Below are 15839 nucleotides of genomic sequence, written 5' to 3' on the forward strand. Positions count from 1 at the left end.
TGAAAGGCAGTGGTGGGCACAATTCCCCTAAAGCACTAATAGGGGAACTAATTTCCTGGTTAGTGCTTTAGGGCTTTTGCTAATTTTAGAATTTATTAGTGGATTAGCACTTGCTAAATTTGTAGGCTAAATTTAAAAGCACTAACTGAGGTCTATAAATGTTATTGATCAACGTTATTGTTAACAGCTGAGGGTGGAAGCTGTCGCATATGTGTGTCACTGATCCACCAGGTGACAATAAATGAACTCAAATACATGTGGGATGTCGATAAGTCTTAAGAGAGCAACGTGGCAATATTTGACTCGTTGTCTGTTGAAGAATGTTCATGGGTTGACTCGGTTTTTAGTGCATTAGAATTAGCTTTTGCTAAAATTTTCAGTGCATTAGTGCTTTAGAATTAGGGGACCTAAATATTTGAGTTAGTGTTTTAGGGCTAGTGGAGCTAATTTTTAGATTAGTGCTGCCCACCACTCTTGAAAGGTAAAAAAAAATAGCCCAAACTACACAGTGTCATTTAGGCTGTAAAAATGCACAGAAGAAATAATAAAAAAGATAAACAGTTTTGGGAATGCTGACTCAGCATTTCCACAATAAACGATCAGCCTGGATCACCTGCAGATCTGGTTGCTACAGCCCCTAGCCCTCTGTGGTGAGTTCTGCATTTTTTTTTTCGATGGCTGAGGCTCTGTTCACACACCAAACTTTATTTTCTGACAAGTCAGCACTCAGGATGGAGTCCCAGGAGGTCCAGGAGTGTCATGGTTGCTGGCGCCTCTGGAGTTGGTTGCCCCACAACAGGGCCAACTCTACAACTTGTCTCCGTCTCCACTTTACGTCTCCCACAATCAGCTGATAACCAGCGCCTTCTTGGAACAAACCACTGAACGCTGTGATGTTCCTCTGAAAACAAAGCCTTTCCCACTGGGCATTCAGAAGCCGGTGCAGGGAGTTTTCTCTGGTGCTCCTTGCTGTTCTTCCACAACAACAGCTTCGGTTTTATGTAAAACATAAACGCCTGACTTTGTTTCTTGATATGGAGAACAATATTCACAGACTTATCTGTTTCTCTGGGTGAATACATTTTCCTCTTTAGCAACAGTGATATGCTTTCCTCATTTTTATACATTCTTCAGTCGCTGAATCTATCTGGATATATTTTTATGTAAGCTATAACCAATGTCAAGTCTTGCAATCCTGGATTGACTTTCTTATTCTCTAAAAAAATGTTGCTCATTTCATGGATTGCTGTCAGCATTTTAACAAGATGGAGAAAAAAGTACAAATGGTTTTGTTGCTTACTTAAATTAACAATTGAGGATATGCACAGTAAATATCTTACCTGTTGTAGATAGCTCTTTGAATGAATTCAAGTTTGGAGAAACAAAGTTTAATTTTAACTTGGGTTGATAAGAAAGGAGTTAATACAAGCTGGGCCAAAATCAAAGCGGATTTCTGCTGTTTTAAAACCACTCCCATCTTAAAACCTTCGTAACAATTTCCTAAAAACCTTTTCTTTGCTTTCAGTTTTACTAGTTATTTCACCAGAAATACGATATTCGTGTTAGAAGTGCCTCAAGTTGCACTAGAGGTACTAATAATAGAAAATTCCTTTTGACTCAGACTCCTGTGTTTAAGAAATCAGACATTTTTTAATTACACTTGGGTTTTGCTGTGCATCTTTGAGATCACTACTTGTACACTAATTTCATGAAAACTGTTTTAACAGGCATTCACAAGATTATACTTGTTTCTGAAAAAGACTTGACCTGTATTCCAGATTTGTTGAACAAGAAGCACAGTGCATTAAGATTCAGTCTTCATGTCAAGACACTGAACTCATATATTTATATTAAAATGAAGATAAAGTCTTTAAAATGCATGAAAAAGATGTTAAGCAGTGTTACAAATTATGCCTCTTGCTTTCTGTTAGGAGCCCAAGGCTACGTCTACTCCACATTCCTGAAGCAGTACAACCCCCTGAGGGACTCCCAGAGGTCAGGCCAGAGGGCCAAAGAGCAGCAGCAGCAGCAGCCTGCGCAGCCGCCTGCCATGGACGATGAGGACTTTGATGACCTCAGCCTGTTCGTGTCAGGAAGCGGCAGCAGCAGCCTGCGCAGCATCAACCTCAGCGCCAACGACAGCAGCTCGTCCCTCTCCAGTCTGCAGCTGGAGCTGGAGAGCGGGGAGGAACTGGTGGATGCAGTAGATACAGATGCTCAGCAGGTCTGTGTGTGGTAACCATTAGAATTTTTTTCACCAATGGATTGTCATTTTTAAATAGCCAAGATAACCAGCAGAAAGGTGCTACTTTGTTCACGTAGAAAGCTAGTCAACAGCGCCACCTCCTGGCTTTACAGGAGGATTGCTTGATGAATTTTCTGAGTAACCATAATTCACAAAGGTGTTTGCCTTTTGTTCCATCTTAAATATGTCTGTTTTCACAGTTTTATGCTGTGTACGCGTTTCAAGCCCGCTGTGACCAGGAACTGTCCCTGCAGGAGTACCAGCATGTCCGCATACTCAAGTTCTGTGACCTGGGGGGCAACAAAGAGTGGTGGTTGGCTGAGGCTAATGGACAGAAAGGATACGTCCCTGCCAACTATCTTGGCAGAATGTCCTACGCATAAAATAACAATATTTAATTTTTAAAAATTTTATTTTATACAATTTTAATAAAAAATGTATGTCTGCTTTGTATTTTCTGCACTTTTCAAATGTCACTTGTCTCATGTTGATCTTAATCAGAACTGCTATTGTGAACATTTTGTGAGAAAGCTTACCAGTGGTATTTAACCTACGAATTGGTTTGAATGTAAATGAATCTATATGGATAATCAGATGAACTATTCTGAGCACTTTTTTGTATTCCAGTGTTTAAATCGATGAAGTAACAAAGTCATGAAGAAAACTGAACATGTGAAGTGATTCTTGGAGAATCTTTGAAACGATTTATGAAGTATATTTTAAATGATTTATGAAGAATATTGTCTGTCCATTTTCCATTTATCTTTAAATAAAAAAATATATTGGTTACATCAAAATATTCTACTTCTATGATTTAAATATTCCTCGCCCTTCACAACTCCAATCCTGAAAAAAGTTGGGACTATGTTTAAAATGTAGTTGCAAACTAAATGCAACGATTTTCTAATCTCACAAACCACATTGTTTTCAGTGGAACACTGTAAACATGCTTAAACTAAAGCATTACACTGTTTTATTTTTGAAAAATTAATGCATTTTTATGTCACCATGTTTTACTGAGAGAGAAAAAGAAAAAAAATTGTATAGGTCTTCTGGACGGGTTCTTCTCTAATGAAACATTTCGTCTCTCCTCCAAGAGACTTCTTCAGTCTGAGAGTTTCAGGCAAAATTCAGGCTTTTAAGCACTGCATCCATGTGACTGATACTCACATCACATGGCTATTGTTGACACCTAATTAACACCTATTGTTAACAGGGGGTGGAGTGATAATGGCAATAGCTGCAATGTAGGAGGGGGACAACTGAAAACGATGGCCACGGAGCCAACATGATGTCCCAGTGGCTTTCAAACCCCAAAACACATTACGGCAAAGGCTGGTTCACCCCAAAGATCCGGTGCCCCGGCACAAACAGAGCAATGTTGTATATGCTGTTAAGTGCCAGGAGGACTGCGACCAGTTATACATCGGGGAAACAAAGCAACCACTGTTCAAAAGAAAGTCCCAACACAGACGAGCTACATCTAATGGCCAGAACTCTGCAGTTTTCACTCATTTACAGGCCAGCGGTCACTCTTTCAGAGATGAGGATGTTCTCATTCTTGATAGAGAGGAACGTTGGTTTGAGAGAGGAGTAAAAGAAGCCATTTTTGTGAAGAAAGACCGTCCATCATTAAACAGAGGTGGAGGCCTCCGTTTTCAGTTGTCCTCCTCCTACAGTGCGGCCATTGCCAGTATCACTCCACCCCCTGTTAACAATAGGTGTTAATTAGGTGTCAACGATAGCCATGTGATGTGAGTATCAGTCACATGGAGGCAGTGCTTAAGAGCCTGAATTTTGCCTGAAACTCTCAGACTGAAGAAGTCTCTTGGAGGAGAGACGAAACGTTTCATTAGAGAAGAACCCGTCCAGAAGACCTATACAATTTTTTTCTTTTTGATTTTTTACCTGGATTACTGAGATGCATCAGGACATTTACTGAGAGGTTTGTGAACTGTGAGCTAATAACAGGGGGTCTGTCTTCTCTTTAGTACAAAGTGACATTAAGGGTTTTCAGAAATTAGAAATGAAATTAATTCCAACTTTTGATTTAATTGATCTGACCATTTTCCAATTTGTCTGTCTGTTTTAAATTGGCTTTGACCCAAAGAGGATGGCTACATTTCTGGATAGTGTTTCAGAAACACCACACGAAAACATGGTCTATGCATGAGCTGAAGAAAATGTTGTGACTGATTAACAGAATTTAAGATCCAGTCTTGTATTCCACACTTGGTGCAGCCATATAGTACAGAGGAACAGAGTCAGTGTGTCTTATCAATGCAGTCCTTCTGTCTGTATAAACAGAGTTGGTTAAAGGTCTGACTAAGCGGTAGGTACCGCCTCCAGTGGTGTGACGAGGTTTGAGATGTACACCCTACTTTAAGAGGTTACATCATCATCAGTCATGATGCAGTCTTCTGTTTTTGTTCTGATAAGGCCAAGGCCTTCCACTATCAGAGGCCTTGGAGTCAGATTGAGAAGAAAGTTTTTAGAAGAAATCAATCGGTTTTCTATTTTATTCAGATTTTCAATTTATGGAACATACATTTCTTATAGAGCTTTACTCACTGTTTACACACAGTGGGTCTCATGCAAGAACCTTTTCGTATTCTTATCTTAAATTTCTTACTTTTTGTACAAAGGGCTCTTATGTCATAATATGTAATAAGGCTGTTGATTATGTTCACCTGCTGTTGACCTCATTATATACTGAGACAAATTAAACTTCAGTTAACACATAGTTTAAGTTAGTTTGTAGTTTGAGATTATCATTTTAATATTGTAGTGTTATACAACAGCATTAATTTAAATTATAATGTCAAGCTGCGTTTAAAATTGTAATTCCATTCTACTCAATATTTTCAAACTAATGAAATATAAAATTATTAGTGAAGTAAATCAGTCTGGATAACAGCAGACAGACTGCTCGTAAAATATACGACAGGTCTGAACCACTCGTGAATTTTGTTCGTATCTGAAAAAAAAAATCTTATAACAAAATTAATGACTGCCATAATTTCTCCTAAATCACTCATACACACAACGTAAGAACAAATGTGTTCATTCGAACGGTTCTTGCAGGAGGCAGTATTCCTGAACTCGTGCAGAGATGTCCGCGACAGAAGCAGACCTGTTTGAATGCAGCAGCACCCTGAGGGCCTGAAGATCACAAGCATCTAAATTTAACTTTGTCTCATCCTTTGAGCTCAGAAATTTATCCAGATTCTTGAACATTTTATGAACTGTAGATGAAACATTAACCTGAAATTCTTCCACTATTTTTAGATGCAGTGTTTATGCAGAGTAATTAACGTCTGCTTTACTTCTGAAATAATCAGCCTCTCTATGAAACTTTTATTCTCCATTCTCTTACTGATCTGTTCCACTTTAACATAACCAGTGTTGTATAAAGTACCACACAGTGATACTTGAGTAAAAGTACAAATGTCTTACCAAAAAATTACTTTGGTAAAAGTTAAAAGTCTCCTTTAGGAATATTGCTTGAGTAAAAGTCTTAAAGTATCTGATATTTTTTGTACTTAAGCATTAAAAGTAAAAGTATTGATTTAAAATGAGCAGTTAGATTTTCTGTAAGGACATTTATTAGGAGGTGACCTCCCCAAAAATATGCAAAAATGACTATATTGTGTTAAAATAATTAATTTATGTTAAATTTAGGATGCACTAGTCTAGCTGTTTCAGTTTATATACATAAATCTAGGGTGTCCAAACATTTTCCCCAAAATGAAAATTTATCCAAGGGCTGAGGGCCAAACACAATAATATAATTCATGAAATACAAATATTTCTTAAGTACAGTCCTTTTTTATTTTAATGATTATGTGCTGTTGAAGTGTGACATGATTTGTTTGTGTACAAACTAATACAGTACCAGAATTTTATATATTTATACTTCTCATTCAACCACAGTTAAATTCATTCTATCTAGGAGGCACCATTTATATGGATAGTATTTATTTTTTACAAGCTGGAATGAAAACAAGCAAAAATGAAATTAAAGTAACGACTTTCTACTTGTCTTTCTTTTAAACATGTAGTGAGTAGAAAGTACAGATAATTGTGTGAAAATGTAAGTAGAAGTAAAAAGTAGGCTGAAAAATAGCTACTCAAATAGATACGCAAAAATTCTACATAAGTACAGTAACAAAGTATTTGTACTTCGTTATTTTATAACTCCGAACCTAACACATAGCAAAATACTCGTTTCTTATTCTTGTTTTGTGCTGCTCCCGTTTCAAATTTTGAGGTGTTGCTGTCATCCAATACAATGTTTCACACTAAAAATATTCAGTTTCTTAGTTTGAACATTCGATGTTTGCTATACTCCACTGTGAATAAAAGATAAAGATTATTAGGTTTGCAAAGTCTGTTTTTATTTACTGTATTTATTCATGTATAATCATCATTTTTTGAGCTTACAAAGCATAAAAAACCTTATTGTCAATAACCTGTGTATAATACTACCCCCCGCCAGCTTTATGGATGATTTTTAAGGTTAAATTTCTAGTATTATACATGAATAAATACAGTACATTTCACACAAACCCACTCTAGACTAGGGGTAGTAGGACATATTGGCTTGAATTAAAAATACACTCCTTACTGCAAAGTCAGTGCTAGTCAGTGTATGAGAGACAATTTATTGACAGGTTGAATAAAAGTGACATTTCTTTCACTGGTTAAATTTGTGAGGTGAGGAGAGAAGAGGCACACAAAGTCCAGCAGCATTTACAAATAGTTAATTTCAAGTATTTGACTAGATGGTGATTGTCCACAGATGCTCTGGCACTAAATGCTCACAATTCATATTTGTGTACTTTCTACTTCTGCCGTACCACCTCCGTCCTTTTCTGTATCTGCCTGTCAAAATTCATTTCTTCAGTTTCTTCTGTGCAGCTTTCTTCTTGACCAGCTGCAAACGCTTCATGGCGATGAGCTGGGACTCTTGAGAAGTTGGTGCTTTGTCCCCTGGTGCAACCTTTGACCCATTCCCATTGTTCCCGTTGCCCCCGCCGTTATTTCCTCCGTTGCCTCCGTTGCCTGTCTGGGAGCTCCCAGGAGAGCTGGACCCAGAAGCAGGAGAGCCTTTCCCCTGACTGTCCCCGCTCAGCGAGCGGTTAAGACCCTGCTTCCCCAAAGTCAGAGGCGGAGGAGGTTTCAACGTGACTTGGCTGGAGCCATTTCCATTGCTGTTCCCAGCTATCTTTGCTCCTCCAAGACCCGACTTGGCTCCAGCGAGCCCCAACAACCCAACAGGTTTTTGAGCCGAGGGCGTTGTCGACGTCTTGCTGCTCCCACTTGGGCCCGAGGGAACCAGCTTGGAGGTAGCAGGAAGAGACGGGTTCGTTTTGGCTCCAAATGCAGCCCAACCAGTGAGGCCACTGCTAGAGGAGGAGGCGCCGCTGCTGGTGGGGTTTGCTAATGTAGCAGGTGCCTGCAGGAAATCAGAACGAAGGGGACAACAAAGAGTGAGAAAATATAGTAATCAGTGTCACTCAGGACTTTAGGTTCACCTTCTGATTTGAAGCTACTCAAAAGACTTGATGAAAAGTGTAATTCCATCTTTTACTTGTAGGCAGGAAACATTTATTTGCTGTAGTTTCTTATATACCATGTCATGTATGACAACAAGGAAGCTCTGAAAGGTTTTAAACTAGTAGTATAGGCACTGGATAGCCTAATTTAAACTAAAATCAACTTCCTGCTCATTTTTCTCCTTCAACTGCTGCTTTGTACTGTGGCAAACCTGTTACTTTTGCTTTTATTAGTTATTACAGGGTTCCCACACCTTGGTCAACATCAAATTCAAGGACCTTTCAAGGACTTTCCAGTACAAATTTCCTCAAATTAAAAAACCATGCGCAACGGCAATGACCTACTGCTACTGCAGATTGTTACCAATAAACAGGTTTAATATCATGTAAATTCAATGAAAAACTGAACAACATGGAAGTTGTTGAGTCAGAATCAATGAAAGAAAGTGGATTAAATGTAGACCCTACATTCATTTCTACAACACATGGACGTGTAATTATGTCCTGAGAGGTTCAGCAGCTCAGTTTGGGAGGAGGGGATGTGAACATGTCCAGACGCTGTGTGAGCTGTGGTGCTCTCACCTGGGCTCAGAAAGAACAACCCGCTCTACTCTGCTCTGATTGGATAAAACTATGACTATGGCTCACGTTATTTGTTGAAAACCACGTCAGTTTACAGTAATCCTGAGTTATCCACCGCAGTAAATTTATTTATTAATTTTTTTACAGATGATGAAAATCAGTCGTGTGAATAGAGAACGTCAATCCCCAGAAAGCATTCAAGGACAAGTGTAATTTTTGTCTGTTTTCACAAACTTTCCAGGACCTTGAAATTATTATTTTTAAACTCACTAACTTTCAAGGATTTCAAGGACCCGTGGGAACTCTGTTATTAGTAAAAAATAAAACCGAAGGCGCAATCTTTAGCCGTATAAAACGCAGGTGTTTGTTTATGACACACATACCTTCACTTCTGTTCTTTTAAAGGCCTGGAAGGTGCTGGTTGTATCAGTTTTCAGCTTGAGCTCTGTCTTTTTCACCAGTGTGTCTTTTACGACTGGTGCTGATGATGCAGATGCCGGGGACGGTTTCTGTGGGGGTTTTTGGGCCTTGTTGGCAACCAAATAAAAATTAGTTTCACAGAGAAAAAAAAAAACATTACGTCTTGATGACATGACTTTTGTGTTAAATAAAAAGTGACAACGATGCAAATGCTGGAGCACAGTTTAGCTTCCTCACCATGCGTTTCATCTGCCTGGTGCAGCGAGCACAATACCACACCAGCCGTGGGTCGTTGACTTCTTTATCTGTCACCGGCGTTTTGTGACAGTCCTGGTGATACAGATTATGACACTCCTGGCACTCCACCAGCTGGTTCCCCACTGTCACCGTCATTTGTCTGAGGTAATTATAAATACAAGAAGAACATGAACACAGGACAAGAGAGCGGCTTAAACTTTTCACCAAACTTAACTGATGAAATCCTACTAAAGGAGGAAAAATAAACATTTACCTGCAGACTACACAGACGAGACCCATTTCCATGGCAAAGTCATCAGCATTAGTCTCATAGTAGTCATTTATGTTTGGTAGGAGGTCTCTGCTGGTCTGAACTGTAACTGGAGAAGAGCGATTCTCCTGTCTTTCCAAACGAGGCTTTTTCGGAGGTTCCGCTTCACCCACTTCAATTCTGACCTGTTTTTCATTTAAACAAAAGAAAAACAAAGTTTGGACAAATCATACAACTACATATATCTATGTATTCAGTAATATGCTAATAGAGTTTGTATAGTGTTTATATGCACAGTCTTTATGATTTTATAAACAACAATGATCCTTATTGTCTCTTTGTATCATAGCTGGTCATCTCTTTTTAACCTCAGTCATAAGACAGCTCAGTCCAGGAATGAAGCGTGTTCTGTCCTCTTCAGGTCATTCAGAAAAAACACAAAGACAGCAGGGGAGGTACGTTTGATTTGAGACAGACGTCAGTGAGCGACTGCATGATTATTCAACACATTTATTACAGAGGGAATATTAAAGACGACACAGAACAGCAACTGTGTTAGTTTACAAACTATTGAACAGGATTGCTAAAGTAAGTTCATTTAGTTTGTTTTGTTTGATACACGACAGATGTTCATCACACAATAAATATGTTGTGGTCCGCTTCGGCTGAGCTGAGATCTGCTCCACGCCTCTTTTGCAGGGTTCCTAAAGCTTATGACAAGTTAACTCCAAGACTTTTTAATATTTTTTAATGCCACTTGAAAGGAAATTTAAGACCAATTTTACAAAAAAAAAAAAAAAAAGAAACAATTTAACACAAATGTTTATTTTAACACAAAACAACTTGGTAAATTTGGTAATTTGTTTAAAAAAATAAATGTTACCAATTATTTTAATAATTGAGACAAATACAGTCATCCTATTTACAATGTGTTAACATTTTTAAAACCTCTGAAAGATTGATTTAAGACATTTTAAGGCTAATTAAGGCCTTATTTTTGGACTGATGAATTCAATGCCTTTTAAGACTTTTTAAGGATCCGCAGGAACCCTGTTTTGATTCCACGCTGCTGGCTTTATTTCTGAATGTGTACATGTGAGCAGGACCTGGCCAACTTCTCCTGTGAATTACGAACGACCCGAGGGAGCTTAAAAAACTGTCTTGTGAAAGAGGCTTTCATTCACTATTTTACAAGAATTTAAGTAGCTCTTAATCATTTGTGAATCCAACAAATGCAGACATGACACCCATTCCCAAGATTTGTTGTCACACAGAAATATATAAAGTCTAATAAATCAATTGCTTCCAGCACCTTTTCAGACGGCCTCTTTTCAGCGTCTTTCTTGCTCTTCTCAGAGCTGGATTTGCTGCTTCCACTGCTGCTGCCAGAAGACGAGGAACTCGAAGACTTGGAGTCAGGTTTACTTAAGCTCAGTTTTGACACAGACCCCTTTGACACCTCCACCTCCTGAGGGCAGTACAAGCAAATACACACAATATACAGGCAGTTAGCTGCAAACACACAACATGCCAATAAGACTGAGTGTACACAATGCATGACTATACGTCTTACCTTTTGTAATGAGCGGTGGGAGGAGTCGCTTCCTCTTGCAAGCGACTCGTCAAGCAGAGCTTTGAGCTTCTCAGCTGAATCTTTGCTCTTGGAATGTAAATAGCTGAGCCCCTTTAGAAAAATGGGGTCCAGCTCCAAACTGACTGGTCCAGCCATGGCTTAAACTGGAAATCACATAATTATGACAGCTTTCATACTTAAGCCTGGCGTAATGTTATGAAATTGGTATTGTTTAATCTGTGGAAATGTATTTTTTTCTCTATTTTGTTTTCACAGAGAAAAATCACAATGAGGGAGTCAAAGCAGGCATTTTAATAGTATGACATGCTCAAAATATTGAAAGCACGACAGTCCTATAGAGCTAAACAGTTATTCTATCATAATTATAAGTTAGTTATAATTCTATAATGTCACAATATTGCATCCTCGAATAGAACTGTGGGAACATCTGGGCTGATTCCCTTCTACAGACCTTGTTATGAGTTGTTTTGCTGGTTTCGGTAGGATTCAAAATGCTGTGTGTGACGCTGAAATCAGGAAGACGGTGCTGCATACAGCGTTATTGTAGCTAAAGTTGCCTTTCTTCTGAGTACTAAAGCTGAATTTGTAGCTTATAAACTGTAAATAGACAATCTTACCTGTCCGTGCCTCTCCTTTCTGTTGTACAACCTGAATATTTGTTCAGGTTTAGCAGAAAACAAAACGTTCTCTTCCGAGCGGCGTTCTTGCTCTTGTGCCACCGAAAAATATGTCCGGAATCAGCACGGCGGAACTATGTAGGCAACGTTGCTTTTAAATTTATTTCATTCAAAAATCGCTTATTGATTAAATTTAATTAATTTTTATATGCGAATAAACATTTTACGGGTATTTTACTGTTATAGAAACTCGTTTAGGCATGTTTCACAAATTAAAATGGTATCTGCTGGTGGCGCTGTGCGAAGCTAGGCTGGTTTAAAACCGTAGAAGAAGAAGCGCAACAATAACACACGTGTGCAAAATTCTCTTGTAAGTATTTATTTTCTTGTTATGTGTTTTAGATAAGCAAATATCTTGGCGTAATAACGCTAGCTGAGGACACTAGCACGGCTTCAAAGCTAACAAACGTATTTCCTCCCTTTCTTTTAGTTCATTTACAATGAACCATACTGAAGAGCAGCAGCATCCCTCCCTCTACTTGGAAGTTTGTACCCAAAATGAGGAGCCGCGTCTTCCTTTGCACACATCCATAGTCCTCTTCCTTCTGTCTTACTGCGAGTGCAAGTCGTTCACAGTGTTTCTGGTTTTCAGCAACAAGACGAGCCGCAGTTCAGACTCGGAGTCACTGAGGGCTCAGCTTCCAGGTTCTGTCAGTGTGACCGACGTTCAGCTGGAGGACCTGCCACAGCTGGTGAAGAGCTGCAGACTTCCGGCTGCTGTGGATGAAAGCGGACGGCTCTGCAGGGCCGGACTGGCTGTGGTCCTCAGGCACATCATTATCAAAACCACTGAGGCCGATCCGACCAGGAAGGATGTTCTGACGCTGCTGGGTTTCAAGAAAACATGCTTGAAGGCCTGTGCAGAGGTCAGTGTGAGGAGTATGACAAAAATGCACGTGATTTACCACTTTATTAATGTACCTGCTTTGGTCTAAACATCAGGTGACCCGGAAGTAATCTGTATCTGGTGCTGTGGATGCTAATAGACGTTTTGCAATGACAAAATTAAACCACTAATCCAGTGGTTCCCAAACTTTTTATCTTCTGACCCACAATATATCCATGGCAAAAACTTGTGACCCCAAATATTACTGGTCTGAGTACATGAACTTTGTTAATAACCCTAAAAACACAGGCTTTTTTACAATCTAAACAGCTTATACACAATTATAAATACTTATTTATACTTATTTTGTGTTTTTGTAATAATTATAGCGAAAATATTACAACAGCAATTATTTTATTACCCTTTAAATTGATTTCTGGAGATTATCCAAGGTGCTTCATGACCCATAATTGGGTCCCAAGCCCAACTTTGGGAACCAAAGTGCAGTGGTTCCCAAACATTTCAGCTTTTGACCCACAAAATAGTACAAAACAGTAGCAGAGCCCCCAGCTACTTTTGGATGATAAACATTTGTATCAGGTCAACTAAACATGGGCATAGCAACAATATTTTTATACTACATTTATCCATTTTAAATACACTAACCTCACTCCTTTGTAACAACTAAGGCAAAAAATGTAATTAATTCAGAAAATCTTTTCAGGACCCCACCTTGATGTTTCGGTACCCCACTTTGGGTCCTGACCCCAACTTTGGGAAACACTGCACTAATAGACACTTAATGTTTTAAAATCACCTGGTTGAACCACACTGCTTCATTCAAACAGTCTAAATCTCACACAACCAGATTTGAGCAACAAGCAAGACAGTAGAGTAAGTCTGTAAATATTTTGCCAAATTTTATCCTCATTAGTTGTGTGAAAACGGTCGTATTTATTATGATGTTAATATGTTACAGACAGATCCTAAAGCCAAATTCTTGCATCCTTCCTTAACACAGATTTGACTGGAAATTAAATGATACAATTCAGTTACATATCAGACAAATTAATTTCTTTTATAAAATATGTTAGATAAAAATCAATAACTCCTTTTAATACCTCCATGTAAAATGTACAATATTACATTCCTCACTCTTTGAATCTGCATGTGAATTTCAACGTTGCTACAATAAAACGTTCATGTCACAATAAGCTGTAGACATGCAGAGGAAAGACAAAAGGACTTTTCCCAAATGACACGACACACAACTTATGACATCATCACAGATCGAAATATACAAACTAAAAACACTAAACAATGACTACGCATTTTTAAAGCCTATACAAATGTTTGGTTCTTTTATTAGGCCCAGTAAAATTTTATTATATCCATATTTTTATAAAGATTTGTGACATTTTGCTGTAGTCTATTTATCTTTGTGCATCCAGGGAGCCTTCTTGTCTGTCCATAGAGCTGTTCTTTAGTAAATTACACAACAATCATTTTGATACCAGGGCCTACAGGAAAGGTTTTATTAATACTTTTAAAAATGCCTTTTTTGGACATCATCTTAGTAGATCTCAAACTTTAACCACAAATAATTGTTGAGGGTTTTTTTTGTGTGAAATTGATTAATTAGGTTTAAGATAAGAGGAGGTTTTAAAGAGAATGCTTTTCTGCCAGGTGAGCCGGTGGACCCGACTCTGTGAACTTGGCGTCCCCTCCGCTGTTGAAAAACACCTCCAGAACCCCACGAATCAGGCAAGTCAGCTGCCTCCGCCCATCCTCACCCTCGAGCGGCGGCTGGCGGAGCCCGTCAAGGTCCACAATGACGACAAAATCCGGAGGCAGAAACTGCAAGAGCAGAGACTGCGAGAAAATACGACTCTGTCTAAAGCCCAGGGGTCACAGCAGATCTCTGAGCCCGGTCCCGGCCTCTCGGCTGAAGCGTCTGACAGACTGGAGCTCAGAGCAGCCCTGGCCAAGCTGTCAGTGGATTCAGTTCCAGCTGGAACCACTAGAGAGAACTCCGAGATCAGAAAAGTGAAGACAACAGATCTGCCTCCTCTGGAGCACGTGTTTGCTGAGGGACTGTTCTTCACTCTGACGGATGTGGTGCTGCTGCCGTGCATTCATCAGTATCTGGTAAGAGCTTTCCACTTGATGACATAAAGTGTGATTTATGCCCGAGTTCTGTTCAAACTAATCCCTCATTGATCGAGACTCCTTTCTTCTTACGTCTTACTGCTCAAATTGGCTCCATGAATGCACATTAAACAATCATTTCTTATCATTATCACCACATTTGCCTTAATCTTTTGATGTATCGAGACACTTTTATTAGCATGATAAATGGCTCAAGCTTATTTAGCACCTTTTTAACCTTACCCAGCTTCGACAAAGTGCTTTACAACATGATTTTCATTCACCATTTCACACAAACACACGCTCATGCTGCACTTTCTATTATGTTGTACCACAAAAAAGATCAATTTTCATTATCCAAAGCTTTTTTTTTACTACATAATCACTACCAGAGCCTTGTGTCACCATGAAGTACTGCAGTTGCGTGTGTTTACTGACTTTCTAATGTCTCTGTAATGATTTTGTGAAGTAATCCATGACGTATGGTTTTGACACTCTGGTCAGGGTGAGCCGTCTCCTTTCAGAAGCATTCAGGTGGAACGCAGAGTCAAGGAGACTCACTGCATCAGTCCTGGTACATGTTGGCTCACACTGGTGGTCCGGAGCCACCTGGCAGAAGCTGATAACAGTGTACAGGATGGGTTTTATTCAAAAGCATCAGGCTGAAATGCTTTTCATTTGAGAGAACTTTTCCCTCCTCAACAATTCAAGGTTTCAGGTTCTTAAGATCACCTTGAAGCTGCAGTTGGTAAGTTTTACAAAAATTAGAAATTTTAGCATATTTGTTAAAACAGTCAGTATGTCCTGACAGGTAAAATACGAGACAATCTGTGAAAAAGATTAAGCTCCTCCCAGTGGTCCTACTTCCATTTGCAGAAATACACAGCTCCCGGTCAGGAACAACCAATCAGAGCCGGGAGGATTGTGTTACCAGTGTCAGTCGGACTCATGCACGCGCTGTCATTCAAGCTCAGTATTGCTGATTTGTTTCAGCTGTGCTTTAAAACGGCAAAATAAAGAAAAAGAAAAACAAAATGTGAGGACTTCAAATTTGCAAGCAATAAATATTTATTAGACAGCAATGATAAAAAGTGGTTTAAATCAGTGGTTCCCAAACTTTTTGTCTTCTGACCCAAAAAATATCCATGGCAAAAACTTGTGACCCCAAATATTACTGGTCTGAGTACACAAACTTCGTTAATAATCCTAAAAACAAAGGCTTTTTGACAATCTAAACAGCTTGTACACAAATATACACTCACCGGCCACTTTATTAGGTAC

At 39.0% G+C, this 15839-nt stretch overlaps 3 protein-coding genes across 5 annotated transcripts in view; 2 read left to right on the forward strand and 1 right to left on the reverse strand.

The window, feature by feature from the left end:
* Positions 1-3042, forward strand: part of arhgef38 (Rho guanine nucleotide exchange factor (GEF) 38) — a 15517-nt gene extending 12475 nt beyond the window's left edge. For both annotated transcript variants that reach the window (XM_014007738.1, XM_014007740.1), the window contains exons 13-14: positions 1932-2224; positions 2446-3042. In XM_014007738.1, the coding sequence (XP_013863192.1) occupies positions 1932-2224; positions 2446-2628 (476 nt within the window). In that variant the 3' untranslated portion in view covers positions 2629-3042. The remainder of the gene's footprint in view (positions 1-1931; positions 2225-2445) is intronic.
* A 3837-nt stretch (positions 3043-6879) lies between these two features.
* On the reverse strand, positions 6880-11609 carry ints12 (integrator complex subunit 12). Its single transcript, XM_014007743.1, has 7 exons — positions 11525-11609; positions 10887-11050; positions 10626-10781; positions 9317-9498; positions 9043-9202; positions 8769-8912; positions 6880-7703 (listed from the first exon to the last, which is right to left on the reverse strand). Exons 2-7 carry the CDS (start codon positions 11040-11042, stop codon positions 7140-7142), a joined length of 1362 nt encoding a protein of 453 aa, XP_013863197.1. The 5' UTR covers positions 11043-11050; positions 11525-11609; the 3' UTR covers positions 6880-7139.
* A 94-nt stretch (positions 11610-11703) lies between these two features.
* Positions 11704-15839, forward strand: part of gstcd (glutathione S-transferase, C-terminal domain containing) — a 62747-nt gene continuing 58611 nt past the window's right edge. Inside the window, exons 1-3 of one of the 2 annotated variants that reach the window (XM_014007742.1) lie at positions 11704-11894; positions 12015-12450; positions 14097-14558. In XM_014007742.1, the coding sequence (XP_013863196.1) occupies positions 12025-12450; positions 14097-14558 (888 nt within the window). In that variant the 5' untranslated portion in view covers positions 11704-11894; positions 12015-12024. Of the gene's footprint in view, positions 12451-14096; positions 14559-15839 lie in introns of both variants that reach the window. The other variant, XM_014007741.1, reaches the window with a different exon arrangement.

This window comes from Austrofundulus limnaeus, unplaced genomic scaffold (assembly GCF_001266775.1).
Source record: "Austrofundulus limnaeus strain Quisiro unplaced genomic scaffold, Austrofundulus_limnaeus-1.0 Scaffold44, whole genome shotgun sequence".
NCBI lineage: Eukaryota > Metazoa > Chordata > Actinopteri > Cyprinodontiformes > Rivulidae > Austrofundulus > Austrofundulus limnaeus.